Here is a 16,045-nt window from a genome sequence, read left to right as displayed (position 1 = left end):
TTATTCTGATGGGGAGGCTTGGGGAGGCCCCATGGAAGAAACAGTCCTGGCCTCAAAGAATAAGTAACATTGTAATCGAGGGCTACAGAGACAGCTTGAGCAGAAGGCAGGGAAGTGGGTGAGGGGACTGAACATCCAGATGACCAGGAGCCTCTGCAGTTAAGCGTGGGCTCCCTACAGGCAGCAGTGGAAGATGAAGGGTGAGGGTAAGTTGGAGCCCTTCTGGAAGGCATAACTGACATGGAGTGTGTGTTCTATTTTCTGAATAATTGGGAGGCTCCCGAGGAGCGGGGTAATCTATTCATTTCACTATTTTGAAAAATAATTCTGGAGCTAACGCAAAGGATGAATTTAGGGGGTGAAACTGGAAATAGGACCATCAGCTAAGAAGTGTGTGCAGAAGGCACAGCTGTCAGCCAGGGATGAGGCCATCACCACGACGTTGCCCAAGAAATAAAAGAGCTTTCTGAGGGGGCCAACGGCTACTCACGGGGACAATAATTTGCTATTGTCCATGGGGAGTGGGGAGAATCGAAAGATGGGATGAAAGGAAGAATAGATGGGAAGAATATTGTGTGATCAGGTTTGTCAAGGTGCGGTATCGACTTCCGGTCTCGTCTCCAGCACTGAGTCAGTGCTCCCTGATCAGTAACACTCCTGGGAAAGGGATTTATGACAGTTCTTTTGGAGCATTTATCTCTAGACAGATTAGGGTTGTTCAGAGACAGTATCTCCTTGCATTTACCGTTTTCAAATGCTTGCAGTTCAAAAATCATCAATATAGCGAAGTAACAGGTTTTGGGGTGAGTGTTCTGCCACCCTTCAAGCTAAAGGTAACCTGGGAATGATTATGTCAGACGCCCAGAAAAAGCCATTAGAAGAGCAATGCCTTGAGCTGCTTTAAGGAAGGTTATTCTGAGCCTTATCTGTTTCTCTGAAAATACATTTCACCTCTCTCATTTTCTCTTTCTTTTTCTTCCTCATGCCTACGCTTTTTAGAGGAAAAGTCCGGTAAGAAATAAGTCCTTTCCACATTTTGGCCAAACATGACTTCTGTTCATTTTCATCCTCTGCATAATGACTGACTGTGTTTAACACCTAAACAAGATTTTGAATTTTAAAAACAAACCTTTGTGAACCAGGACAAGGTCTAATTATGCCCCATGGGGAAAAAAAGGAAGTTGGTTGCTAAGTGATGTTTACAAGTCTGTTATGAAGGGCCACGGTGTAATTTTGTGAAGATTCACCTCTGCCTCCATCACAGGCATATGATTAAATATTTAAGGTATTGAGTTTCATTTACTGCATTTTCCACTTGGATTACTCAAGCTACCTATACATACCGTGAGCTAGGCAAACATTCTTTTAAGTTAATTTCTTGTTTAATGCACAACATGATAGCATCTATGAATGAAAGCCTGTGAAGCTGGCCTAGAAGAGGGAAGTTGTCTTTCTTCTTTTGTTTTTCAGCTAATCAGAAAAATATCCCCTTCTGGAGTTGTCAAAGAGACAGAAAAATAGGATCTTTATAAAGTGCAAAGCAACTCTTTCACACCCCTTTTTAGTACCAGTGGGTGATTTTTAACGGCAGCACAAATCTGCTGCAATGTACCTACATTTTTTTTTTATTTTAGGACAACAATGAAATAGATCTACTAAAAAAAAAAAAAAAAAAAGGAAAAAATTTCAATGTTCTCTTCCCAGTTGCCTGGTATATTGGGAAAGTGTTCCCAGGATGCCGATGCTCACAGGTAACCTCTCCACCGAATATCATGGAAATACTGTGTGTCCGTGTTAACGAGCACCAAGGAATGGTTGGTGGTTGGTTGTACTTAACTCACCTAAGTGGATGCTGCAGTAAACTTGTCATCCCGTCCACTGGCCTCTGCCTGGTGGTCTCCGTACCACCTGCAGGATACCCGACCTGTGGCAAGTCCGTGTGATGGGAGGGAGGAGAAGTGGAAGACACAGAAGAACAAAAATGGGATCAAAATACTAAAATACACCAAAATACAAACCCAAAGTCTTTTGGTTTCTAAAAATAAAATAAACACATTATTATTATTATCACTACGGCTACTACTAAACTGAATGGCCTGCTTCTGAGTAACTAAGAGTCATCTACATATCACGTGCTACGTGGCATACAATTTTGGTGGTTTGCTCTAGTAGCCTTTCTTTATATTTTGCCAATTGCACTTATTCCTGACTCTGAATCTTTCTCTAACTTATCCAAATTTGGCCACTTCAAAAATGGACTCAATTGGGTGGCCTGAAGTCTACCTCCAGGGCCTCAAAAAGGCACTGTTCCTCATGGGTTTTCCCCTGTTGTCCTTACCGCAATTTTAACTGCAAGTAATCCTTGTCATTTTGATCTGTGTGTTTTTAAGGATGAGTCCTCCTCCCACTCCCTGGCCTCATTTTCCTTTGGAAGTGTCCATCTTGTTGATTGCTCAATCTGGTTGAGTCTTAATGATTATCTTGGTTAGTAGTGGGCTCTTTGTTTCTCTTCCCAAATGGAGTTTCAGAAGATCATCTCAACCAAGTCCCGTTGGACATGATAGGTATTCACTGTAATCTGACTTGTAATGGATACAGGAACAAATTTAAATATAGACAAACTCCTATAAGGGATGGGGGTAGAGGATAAGACCTTGCCAGGTAGCTGGCCTTCCCCATCAGCATTTAAAAGCAAGTAAGGAAATGGGCTGGAATAAAAATAATACGCATAATGATCACATATTCTAATTCTTTCCTAGAAAATTCTCTAACATGAATCACTGAATTTGCTATGACTAGCCTATATAAAAATATTTTGTTTGGTGCTTGGTAGCTTTTCATGCATTTTCCTCTGATTCCCCATAGCACTGAATTTAGCATGTTGTAAAACGTCAAAACCTGAGGCTGACTTAGTGATTTTGATGAGCAAGACAGATTGTGTTTGGTTACTTCTTTTTATAAATATCTTAAAACACTTACCCGCATTGGCTAAGACTAAGGTATCCTAGTAGGCTGACTTAAAATTAATCCTTTTGTGCAAAAAATAACAAAGCAAAGCTGGTGTGGAATAAGGACACTGTGGAAACTATGAGGACATAGGCTGAAATATTATCTGAGGGAGGCATATTCATATTGCAAATTATATACATTCTAGAAATACAACATGTTTTAACAGAAGATCTTCGTTCTAGTGACCAAATTATAAATTATTAGTGTACACCCACCTTGAAAATAACCTCAAGATACAAAGTAAGAGTTATCTCTTATTTGAACACCAAAATAGAAGTAGAGGGAATAATAAATATTTCCAAAACCTTTTCCAGAATGTACCAGAAGATCAAGAGAAATCTAGGAATTGAGCAATTAATATTTAAATAGGAGCACAGGAGATTTGTTCAGAAAAGGAATAGACCAATTGCAAAGTCCCTGTTCGAGTAATCAGGTGAAGTAATAAGAACAGTAGGTAAAATTTACTGAGAGCTTATTATATGTGATACAGATGTCTGCAGTCAGAGGCAAATTGGCCACCTGCAGATTCTGAACAACTGAATAAGTGTTTTGTTTGCTTGTGTAGTTAAAAACAACTTTAACCCCATTTAAAAACCAGAATGTTTGAAATTAAAAAAAAAAATCAGGATGTGCTGCTTCTCTCGACAACTCGATCTGGCAGCCCTAGGCCCAAATTTTTTGCAAGGCAGACATGGGTGCACTTGAGTAGTGTTGAGTTCCCCAGAGCTTTGTGAAAGACACATGCCTTTGTCAATAGCACCCCTCTCCTTGCCCTGTGCTCATCTGAGTTTGTCACTCAACGCCTAGTGTTCAGCTTACTGAATATATCAAGACCGGGAGCCACCTGGGTAGCTCAGTCAGTGAAGTGTCTGATTCCTGATTTGGGCTCAGGTCCTGATCTCAGGGTTGTGAGATTGAGCCCCACCTTGGGCTCCATGCTGGGCATGGAGCCTGCTTGAGATTCTCTCTCTCTCCCTCTGCCCCTCCCCGCCCCCTCACCTCATGCTCTCTCACGCTTTCTCTCTCTCTCTCTCTCTCTCAAAAAAAAAAAAAAAGAATCTAAACTAGAATGTACCAAGACCGGATACAAATGACTTTCCTTCCACCTTTGAAGCAAATTCTATATATTGGTAGAACAAAGATAAAACGCTAAAGGCTTCAAAGATCTTGGAAAATGAGAAGAGAAAGAGTAAAATGAAAAATAGGTAAAGACCCTCCTTTCCTGGCTCTTACAGATTTTGCTGTCAAAACTGTTGTTCAGCAGAGCCTATAACTGCTTTATGCACCTTAATGGTGATAAATAACATATACGGAGCCCTTCAATTTGACGTGTAGAATTCTTTTTCTTTTGAAGGTTTCAAATAGCTCTTAATTATGGACTTTGAGGATTTCTGGGTCTGAGCTCTCCACAGCTTCTAGCTGGGACTTCTGGGTTCATGCTTGTGACTGCATGAATTTGAACAGCTTTTCCCAATGAAGAAGGCATTTTACAAGTGGAGTTTCCAAAACGCGATCTTTTTTTTAGTTCAGGTTAGTTAACATACAGTGTAGTATTGGTTTCAGGAGTAGAATTTAGGGATTCAACACTTACATCTAACACCCAGTTTCATCCCAATAAATGCCCTCCTTAATGCCCATCACCCATTCAGACCATCCCCCCACCCACCTCCTTCCAGCAAGCCAAATGCTGTCTTATGATGTTGTCTTTCGCTAGGAAAAAAATACAAACAGGAACTGTTCATTAAAAATATAGGTTTTTAAGTCACTGGAGATTAAAATATGGCTTAATTTGGGTAGACTGATATAACTTAAATTAGTTTGAAAAGTGTTCTCTCTAATCTTAAATTAATAAAGTTTCTTTGAATTTAAGGTTCTGCCTCTATGTGGGTATGATCGGCATTTCATTTTGCATTACTTTTCATAATTTCATCTTAGGGAAATTTGTGTCACTTTTATTCCTCTCTTTGCTGTAGTTTATGCTACTTTTAAAAATGATTTGTTTGCCATGAGATTGAAGTTAAAATCATAAATTCCCACATTTTCTTCTTAGAGAAGAATTTTAGTCTGGTCATTAAAAGAATTATAAAGTCTAAATGTTCATATAAGATACCGAATTCCTCTCAAAACATAGTATGAATTAGTAAAAGAATTTAAGCCCAGAAATACATATTCATAAATGGTTTTTTTCTCTGATTTAAATAAATTACATCCACCCATATCAACAAAGGTATAAGACAGGTGGGAACAATATAGAGTAGAACCTGGAAAATCAGGCAAATGAGAAAGTCTAAAATATTAGAAATAAAATTGACTAGAGTAAATAGTTCCAAAATAACGAGTTCTGTTATACAACGTTCAAAACAGGAAGTAACCATTCATGGTTCTCTGCTTTAGGAGTCCTCCAACAATATAATGCAAGAATGAGACCAGAGATCCAAACTCTGTCTCTGGTTCTACGCATTCACTAGCTGTGGGTCTCAGAGACTCACTTCCCCCTCTTTATCAATAGGCCATTGGTCCAGATATGCTTGGAGGCCTCCCAGGTATAAAACACTAGAGGCTTGTTTCCTGTCTATGTTCTAGAGTAGAACAGTCCTTCTCATTTGAGCAACCTTCTAGAGACTTACGTGCTTGTGCTCCTGGCCTGGATTTGGGGTTTGGGGCAATACTGGATCCCAGGTAGCCTTTAGTAACTTCATGGGGTAGCCCATATTTTGAAAACAAAACTCTAAGCAACATCTCTTTCCCCACTCACATGATAGTCACTCTTGTTACTTGCTACAGGAAAATCCTGAAGAGGGAGAGTAATCAGAGATTGTTGGGGTAAATTGACAGCAGCCATAATCCAGGTGGGAGAAGTGAAAGATAGAAGTCATATGTCTGCTAGTTGTGTTATTCCAGACATCATCTGGTCCACCATTGTTCTACTGATGGTGGACAGTTTGCATTATTGCCATCTGTCCTTGTCAGGGGCTCCTCATCTTCCTCACCATGTCCCTACCCTTTGGTAGAGGCTGCCCAAATCACCAAGCCAAAAAAAAAGTCCTCATCAGCATTCATTCCATAGTACATCAAAGAGAAGAGCCAGGCAAAGAGGTCTTTCTACTTCTGCTCTCTGATTTGGGGAGGCTCCAATTTAGTCCAAATTATGTGGGAAATGAATTATGTTTATGGCATTTGCTAACACCCCTTTGTGTGTGGAAATACTTTTCTCTGTCATACCTAGTCTCTAAAACCTCCTCCCCAAATAATCTGGAGAGAAATTCCTTATAACAAAACATTAAAAGCTGTCAGTGAAGTTTTCTTGGACGTTTCTTTCTTGTTCTTGTATGCACATCGCTGAAATAGTACACCCCATTAGCAAAGCTGTATCATACCACAGATCGCTTCTTTTTAAGGTTCTCCAAACTTCCTTCTGGTTTGTTTGCCATGAGATTGAAGTTATGACTTCATGTTTTCCTTCCTTCATGATGACTGCCTGTTTTCCTTTGGCCTGGTTACTTAAAGAGTGTATGTTTGGTCGGCTGTTTATGAAGTCCTCTATTACCCAAGCCTGTTGACTGATCCATCATTCTCTGACTAGGTGTCTGTTCTCTCTTCCTTTTTGCTGATCACAGAGGCGCAGTCCGGTAAGAACCCTCAACATTTTTACCTTAAACATGTATAGAGAAAATTGTTGCCAAGGCAAGGTAGCCAGGTTTGGATTCCCCATTAAATTTATGATAACTCTATGAATGAAGCAGATGAATTAGGTTTACTGGTTGGAAGCCTCTGGTCCTATAAGCATCAAGAGTATGTTTTAGAATTATCAGAACACTTTTCCATAACAAACTAAATTAATACATAGATATCCCAACCCTAGTGCTAGACTTGAAAAATGTGTGTGTGGGGGTGTGTGTGGTGTATATACAAGGCCTGGAGGTTGGCCAGAAAGCACATAGAATGACAATAAAACGAGAAAACTATAAGGAAAGTAAGGAAACAATTTTTAAGCCACATTGTTTTTAAGCCCAAATTTAAAATAAGTTCCTGGACCATAATTTACATTGGTCAGTATACTGATATACTGATATTATATAATAATATATAATCATAATTTCCATCTTGGGAGGAAGAGACATGTTTTCGGGTCAATACTCCTAGGCTGTCACATAAATCTATTATTTCACCACCGAAGTCTAATCAGTATTAGTTTGCATTGCTCAAAGTGAAATCCCAGTCATTTTACTAAGGGTGAAGAGTCTGATGAATTTAAAGCAACAAAAAGAAGGGTCTTTACTATGTTTGAATTGACCTCCCCTCTGCCTTGAGAGAGGAAATGGAACTGAAAACAGTGCCCTCAGAAATGCCCTCCATGGGCATATGCCGATTTGATTGATCATTATGTGAGGGCACTAGTCTGCCCCAGCTGACAAGCTGGTGGTTCTCTGTTTACACCATATAGCCAATGATCAAAGATAACACCTCCAGGGACTGCTATTCACATGTGGATGATTTCTCCCCAGCAGTTAGGCCACATGTCAGAGTATGACAAGTTACTCTTTTTTTTTTTTTTAAAGGAAAAAGAGGAAATTAATTCAAAATGAAGGTGATTGATTCACAACATACATATAAGGACAATCATTGAAAAGAGGAAAAATGTGGTCCTTTGGAAAGGAGACCATTTTTTAATTCAATGGGCTTTTTCCTGACTGGTTTGTGTGGTCGACATAACCTTGACCTTGTTCTAGATTTGCCATGCTGCAACTCCAGGTCATCAGAGAGCCATGTGCCGGATCCAGCTGACAATGGCGATTTTCTTGTCTGTTGCTGCTGACTTCCTGCTGATCATTCGTATTATTTGTTCCTTTCTAAAGTGATATTATTTTATTCTTCCTAATCTCTCAACAACAGAGTTTTCTTGCCATATCTTGCTTGCACTTAACCGGTGATTGTTCATTTATGAGGAGCATTTTTTTAAAAATTTAATTTAATTTTTTAATTTTATTATGTTGTTAGTCACCATTCAATACATCATTAGTTTTTGATGTAGTGATCCACGATCCATTGTTTTCGTATAACACCCAGTGCTCCATGCAATACGTGCCCTCCTTAATACCCATCACCGGGCTAACCCATCCCCCCACCCCCTCCCCTCTAAAACCCTGTTTGTGGGGCGCCTGGGTGGCTCAGTCGTTAAGCGTCTGGCTTCGGCTCAGGTCATGATCCCAGCGTCCTGGGATCGGGCCCCGCGTCGGGCTCCCTGCTCAGCGGGAAGCCTGCTTCTCCCTCTCCCACTCCCCCTGCTTGGGTTCCCTCTGTCGCTGTCTCTTTCTCTGTCAAATAAATAAATTAAAACTTAAAAAAAATAAAAAATAAAACCCTGTTTGTTTCTCAGGGCGTTTAATAAGAATGTTACCCAGCCTTCTTGCTTAGCACCTCTCCACAATAAATACCTATTGAATGCATGGATACACCTGGAACCAATAAGTACAAAATAAGCCTTGTACCTTCTTTGGCTTCATAAGTATTACATTTTTAATAAAGGGGGTAAGAGAGAGAGCCAAAAGATCTTCGATACTCTGGGGTCCCCTATCTCTTGGGTTTCAGGTCTCATAATTCTAGATGGATCCCATTCCCTCATGGCCAACCTTGTGATTGACTATTTGGAAGTAGAGGCCCCAGTATTTTTATTACACACCCATAAAAATCTGACCATCTGGGGCTCTGAAACCTAGAAAAACATTTTAATTCCATTTAGATGATTTGTTCTCCTATTTTTGTCTACAGAGCCTTATTTTCCAAAAGCCAGCCTGTATCCAAACTCCCATGCTAATGACTGTAGCTGATTTAAATGACCATATTTAATTTAAATGCTTATTAAGTTAAATAAACATGTTAACTTAAACATATGAATTTAAAATGTGTATTCATTAAAGTAAATAAAATAAATATCTATTTTAAAAATCTTTACTAATAATGGAATAATTCTCTATAATGGCATAGACACACCGATTGTGTTATTAGGCAAGACAAGCCAGAAAATACAGTTCGAAAGATTGAGCCATTCACTAGAAAACATCTAGTGAGTTCTTGCTCAGATTGAAACTGCCCTTCTATTGTAAATGAGTTCAAAATGAGACAGGAAGTTCTGGTAAGTCCTAGGAAAGAAGAAAAGAAGTTTCTTCCAGGTCTGTTACAGAGGCACTACGTCTTGTCCTGTGTTGTTAATGTTATCATGTGAGAGAAGAGAACGTACCTGCGACCCCCCACTAAGCACATGGTCACACCCTCTGAAATACTTCCCTATACTTGCCCTTTCCCAGCGCCAGCACTGGCCCCGCCATTCTCTTAAGGCAGGCCCTCTCCAGCCATGTCCCACCCCATGATGCCACCCTTCCAGTGCTCTCCTTTTCTGGTAGCACCCCATGCTAAGAACCTTTCAGAGTGGTTTTGAATCAGATTTTTTATCTAATCAATCTTTCTGTGATGGAAATAAATTTCTGCTAAGGTATTATAAAAGAGAGGCATGAACTTCTCAAATAATTCCTGCCAGGGCTCTTTGTATTCCTACAGTAGCACAATGCCTTGAGCTAAAGGAATGACTGACTTCCAGGTGGCAGAGAGGTGGGTCCTGTGGCAGGCAGGGGGAGTAAATTGGGGTGGGGAGGGCAGCTGGGGAGAACGGAATTCCCTGGCCCCCTGATTACAACAGCCCATCCAGGGGCAATGCCTCCAAGTTTTCCTTCCCTTTAATATTTGCTGCTTCGATCTTTACAAATTACATTAGTAAAATAATGACTGTTTTTACTGACAATTCATGGACCGCCCCACCCTGATAAAAGCAGACAATACTCCTAATACAGTCTATAATTTTCAAACATCAAACATATGTTAAGCTTGGATTTAGTTCTCTGATAGACTTCAAGGTTTGTTTGTTTGTTTTTTTTTTAAATAGACTATTCAATGTTTGCTTAATTTACCAAATCTACCCAGGTAAGGGGTTTTTCTGGTTCAGAGACTTATGATTTACCCTCCATTTCTCTCTATAATCCCTGAGTAAAACGAAAAACTGATTTATATGTGTTTGTCTACAATTTCCAACTTGAATGCAATTCTGAGAAAAATTTCATTTTTCCCCATCTGCATTTCTGAGTTCAGTTGAATTGCAATGACAGAAATATACATATTGTACATAACATATATGTGGTCTTAAGCCTTATAGTGTCTATTTCTAATTCTAGGGTGCAATTAAAAGGAACTTATCCAGTAAGTATATCCTAGCTACCAGAAATAGAATAAATTTTAAAAGAAGAAATAGTTCCTTGGATCTTGGAGTATACATACATATATATATATATATATATATATATATATATATATATATACACATATATATATGTATGTATTTGCATTATACACTCTTGGGCTTGATTTTTAAGGCTCATGAATGCTTTACTTTTACAGCAAAGAAATTTTGTAATGATAAAGGGGCCTCATGGGTTCTGAATGATTAATATTTAAATTCTGAAAATGAGTATGTTTTTGGAAAAACATTGCTATCTTCTTCCTTTATTTATCAACCCTTGATGTATCATTTGCCTTTAGAAATGAATTTAATCAAATGTGGGTTTGTTGAGGGGGGAGGGGAGAGGAGAAGGGCAGAAGGAACTGAAGATAGATGCAACTAACCCATTCATAATGTTATCTGATATAAAAATTGTAGTCAACCAAAGTGATATGATACGGTTATAATTTACGTAGGGCATGATTTTCCTCTGTGGCATATAGCACATTCTAGCAAATTCTAAATTCATATAACATTTTCTTGGCATTTCAAGAAAAGAACAGGCAAAGAATGCTGGATTCCTGTACTATGTGCATATGGCCTGGCTTAGTATTCTCTTATGGTAATTGGAAAGCGGAACTGCTCAAGGCGGCAGACGTTTGAAGAATGGTAGGCTACTCCGCTAAACTCTGCAATATACAACTCTTCGGTGTAACAGCTTATCATGGTAATTCCTTGGTTGATTAGGCTTTACAAACGCCAGATCAAATGCTACTACTTATGTCTGATATGTGGCTGTTAAATTGCAGGGTAGAGGGTTTGTTTTGCAAAATTTTCATATTGAGTTGCTTATTGATGGGACTTAAATCTCTAAGTGTTTCCAAACATAGCTCATAAGACATATCAGGAAGGAATAGTAAAAGTATGCCTAAAAGCTTTCTTTGTCCTGTACATCAGGTGAAGAAATGGCAAGACCCAGGCGTTCTACACCAACTCCAGAACTTATAAGGTGAGCATGGAAGGCGTTAGTTGTGTTTTATGTAAGGCTTCATGCAATGTTAACAATTCAGCAAATCTCCTTCAGGCTGAACTTTCAACTTCTATTAATAAAGGCTCTGTTCATATGTAAGTCCATAGCATGATTCAAGTATGTTATCATTTCTCACAAGTGCAGCCTGAGGAAGATCCTTAGGGGGAAGAACTGTATAGTCATCTAAAGTGACTGTCTATCAGAATGTGCAGACCCCTCACTAATGGGAGTGTTAAAGTCTGTGTGAAGACGACTTTTGGTGTTTGCAATGCTGATCTGATACATGATTATATTGCCCTATAAAGAATAACCTGTTCAGTTGGCTCCAATTTCGTGATACATTGCACCTGTCATACACCAAAAGAATCTTCTATTTGTTTTTTTTTTTTGCTTTGACAAAACATTGTATTTTTGCACTGTGTATTCTTTGGGTTAAGTACTGTACAAATGGGCATTGTTTTCCAAAAAGACTACTATTTCTATTTAAAAGGTGGATCTTTTTCATTTTCCCTCCTTCTCCAGCCCCACTCCCCCTTCACCTCTTACTCCCACTACACACACACACACACACACATACACACACACACAGAACTCATCAGGATCAAGAGGGGGATCAGGTCTGGGAAGAAATGAAGATTATGCAGCCTTTTGTTAATAATCAGTTTAAGTAATAATTAAGAGAAAGGGTAAGATTTTAACTTATTCCCTCCTTTCCCCTTGATTTCTCAATGTTCTTTTTCTGAGATAAGCTGTGTTTAAGGTGTTAGGAGGTTATAGCTAGTCTATTGTGTTTGTTGGTTGGGGAGACAGGATGGAAATTAGAAACTAGTAGACCTAGTTTCTGATTCAAACACAAACTTCCTGGGTGGCTTGTCATTTAACCTCCCTATACCTGACTTTTACTAATCACCAACCGCATTAACTACAATACAGGGATGTGATGAAGACAAATATAAGTGGTTTTTGAGATCCGAAGAGACTAAGGTGCTTTGCAATAAACTGCTATCTCTAGTATTATCTCTTCTAGGTATAGAGAATCATGATGATTTGAAAGAGTTTTTCTTTTTCAACTCATTTCTATTGGGCCATCTCCTTGGTTTCCCACTGAGAACTGGGGATCTTATCTCCTACTAATTCTCTTGGTCCATAATACATTTGACATTTTTATGTATACTTTCTAGCCCCATGGGAGCTTCCATTCATGCCTGTGTACACACACATCTATCTGCCTTACCATGAAAAATATTCGAAAGCTTGTATATCTTTTTAGCATTAATATTTCCTTTCTCTCTGTTTTGTTTTAATCTGTGTGATTTAGCAAAAAGCCTACAGATGACACGATGGCCCTTGCTCCCCTCTTTGGTCCACCATTAGAATCAGCTTTTGAGGAACAGAAGACAGAAGGTAGGAAAAGTGTGTATCTCTACAGATTGTTTTCTTTTCATTGAAGTATAACTCGCCTAGAACAAAGGTATGTGTTTTGAGCCATGTCCCATCAGATCCTCAAGGGAAAGAAAAGTTCTGATCTAGGTGTGCTGTTGGAACAAGAGTTTCATTTGAAAACCTCCAGTATTTTAGGATTTGAAACTTTACTTCTGGAAATATCAAGTAGCTAACAAGTTCACTCCTCAAAAGCGGTCAGTAAGAATTATTGCAAATGGATACAAATCACTGGGAATAAGTCAGGGAGTAAGTGCTCTGTGAGCCAAACGGTCATCATGGTGGAGCCAGACCTTCACACTCCCTGGCAGAGTCACGGTCACGGTGATCCAACCTCTCCGACCACATTTACTCTCTTCTTCACCTGGTGGGTTGAAGTGTCAATTGGATTGCTCACAACAGACTTGTTTGCAGGCTCGACACCCAGGAATGACCTTGAATCACTGAGCAACTTACAAATAAAATGTTGCAGAAAAAATATCAATTCAGCCATTATTATTGGGTTTACCTACCAAATATTTCCTCCTAGAATGAAATATTTAACTTTTTAAAATTAACCATCTTTTTTGGATGGCTATAAATAATATATACCTTGCTGACAAAAATGAAGCTCCTTATAAAAGGGATCCAATCTATTCCTGAAATGTATTAATGTCCCGTGCATGTATCTCTGGTAGCTGTGTTTGGTAATACAGAATGTTTTTTCTGAAAAGTCATTTGATCTAAAAACACTGTGGTGTGTGTATAATAAAATGTTATTTTTTATACTGTTGGTCAAAGAAATCAAGTTTAACTGTTAAGGACAACAGGACTTGAAAGCATAATGAGTGGACTGAGCTACAGTAGCAAAGAGACTCCAAAGTACAGGGACCTAAACAATATAGAATTTTATTTCTGTTTTATGTCAACAATCTCAAAGTAAACAATATAGGACTGGTAGGGTGGGTCTGCTATTCTTAACATGTGGCCTTTGTCTCTGGGTCCAAAGGAGCTGGTCCAGCTCTCATCATCTCCCAGTTAGAATAAAATGAGGGGAAAGGGAGGACTAGTATACTCACTGCCAATTCCTGTGAGGGCAAAATCTGAAAGAGACATATGTCACTTTAGCCAGAGCCAATAAGAGAGAATTTAGTGCCATATGGCCAGCTAGAACTTTTTAACTGAGGAGAAATGGAGGATGGATACTGGAAGAGAGCTAGCAGTCAACCACATCAAAATATTTTTCAATAATTAAGTTAGGAAAACACATAAGGAACATCCCTAAACTGCTCCTTCAGGGATTTGAATGTCTACAACTTAGAATCCCTAAGTAAAGTTGGCCTTGCAATGAGTCTGTCAGTTGTCTTACTAACTCAACTATGATCAAGTTTGTTTTTTAATGACTAAATTGTGTAATGACTAAAGGTGGGATTTGATTTGTTGCCTCTTAATCTACCTATTAAAGGAATTCCATGACTGTATGGAAACTTGATTTACAAAATAGGAAGCAGTTTTTAAAAAATCAAGGTGGTGTCCCACATCAAATCCATTAAAAAAAATGCTGCTTCACATCTTTGGAGAATATTTGCTTTCATGTTAAAACAGAACTAAGACCATCTTTGGGTTTGTGATAGAAAGGAGATACACACCTGAACTTGTCTATGAGCCTGGCTTGCTTTGTCTTGAGGTGGTTTCATCCCCCAAAGTTCTATAAAGTTCCAACATTTGCACCAAGCACACTAGCTCTTCCAATATCCACACTTACCTTTCAGATCGATTCACTCTCACTTCTTTTTATTGATTCTCCCATCACTAATTTAAAAGGCCTGGGGGGAAAATATGTATTTTGGAGTTAGGTGTGCATGCCCAGGATCAGATCCTGGCTCCTCTACCTCACCAGGTAGCTCTTGGGCATGTTATTTAAACACTTTAATCTTTGCTTCCCCTGCTGAAAATGGTACTAATATCAACAACCGGGCGGTGTTGTATGGATTAGAATACCTAATAATAGCTACTGGCCTTGGGATAAGTGTGTTTTATGGAGTTTGTATGCCTTGTATTTATTTGTATTATCTCCTGTGATCCTTTTAGTAACTCTCAGATTGCTCTTATTATCTCTACACCGAAGGGAGGGAAGCTCAGAGGTGAAACCACTGGCCCAAGGTCCTACAGTCTTAACTGTAGAGACAGGATTCAAATTCACATCCCACTAACTTCCCAGCCTGTATTTTACAACATAATGAATTACAAGCAGTACTTACATAGATCCTAGCACATGATATGTGCAGAGATCTGGTTGTTTACATTGTTACCATAGCAGTAAAAAAAATCTAAACAAGGAGACAGAAGAAATAGAAACAAATTAGGTTCAGTGTCATTAGGCCCAATACCTAATTTCTCTGATTTACGTTAAGTGTGGAAACTTATTTATTTTCTGGTTCTCTTAAGATACTTACCAAACATTTTTAGAATAATGTCATTTCTCTTTATGATGCTGTAAAAGGCTTATTTAAAGACCCTATGTGATCCTTTAAAGTTATGAACCACTCTACAGAACCCAGGAATTTTCATTTCTGTAACATATTCACACGAAACTTTAAATAAACCAACTCGAAATGACTGTCCAAGGGATTAATGCCTGGATCTTCAAATGGGCACCAGAAATAGAACCAGTATATGTACTGACATTCAGAATGTCCTTAACTGACCAACCAGGAAGAGAATACAGATGCTCTATTTCCAAAGTTTTTATTTAGCTATGTGTGTACACGCTGACACCCCTTCCATCACCACACACACACACACACACACACACACACACACCACTGCCATTTGCATTCTTTGCTTGAAAAGCATGAGGAGTAACACACTTCTGAATTACTTTGCTAGGACTGAGGCAAGAGGGAGATAATTTTGCGAAGCTCAACTTTAAATTGAAATTTTAAGCTCTAGGATCCAGGAACGTTTCTTTTTTGAACTCACCCTGGGAAATTTTCTTTTATGTTTTCAGTTCTTTTAGATCAGCCTGAGATATGGGGTTCAGGCCAACCAATTAATCCAAGCATCGAGTCGCCAAAGTTAACAAGGCCTTTTCCCACTGGAAGTAAGTTACGTGTCTGCTGTGTCTGGAAAAATAAGTGACTCATTTTACTGTCTGTCTGCATAGTGAAATTAGGCAACTTGTAGAAAGTACGTAAGCAACATTTGGACTGTATAATATTAAGAAAAGATGTGATTCTAATAGGCTTTAGACTTAAAGGGGCCTAGGGCAGTTTGTCAAGGCAAGAATAATATAATAAAGTAAAATTATTAACTTTGAA

At 38.8% G+C, this 16,045-nt stretch overlaps 1 protein-coding gene across 22 annotated transcripts in view; it reads left to right on the top strand.

Moving 5' to 3' along the window:
- SGIP1 (SH3GL interacting endocytic adaptor 1) overlaps positions 1–16,045 on the top strand; it is a 200,850-nt gene that overhangs the window by 123,551 nt on the left and 61,254 nt on the right. For 20 of the 22 annotated variants that reach the window (XM_064589000.1, XM_045897466.3, XM_064588999.1 and 17 more), the window contains 4 exons: positions 10,233–10,257; positions 11,234–11,285; positions 12,625–12,710; positions 15,736–15,828. In XM_064589000.1, coding sequence (XP_064445070.1) covers positions 10,233–10,257; positions 11,234–11,285; positions 12,625–12,710; positions 15,736–15,828 — 256 coding nt within the window. Of the gene's footprint in view, positions 1–6,592; positions 6,639–10,232; positions 10,258–11,233; positions 11,286–12,624; positions 12,711–15,735; positions 15,829–16,045 lie in introns of all 22 variants that reach the window. The other 2 variants (XM_064589005.1, XM_064589004.1) reach the window with 2 other exon arrangements.

This window comes from Mirounga angustirostris, unplaced genomic scaffold (assembly GCF_029215605.1).
Source record: "Mirounga angustirostris isolate CCGP_5_RB_7025 unplaced genomic scaffold, mMirAng1.0.hap1 SCAF_4, whole genome shotgun sequence".
Taxonomy (NCBI): Eukaryota; Metazoa; Chordata; class Mammalia; order Carnivora; family Phocidae; genus Mirounga; species Mirounga angustirostris.
The sequence above is the reverse complement of the archived record's forward strand: the minus strand, read 5'-3'. Positions and strand labels throughout refer to the sequence as shown.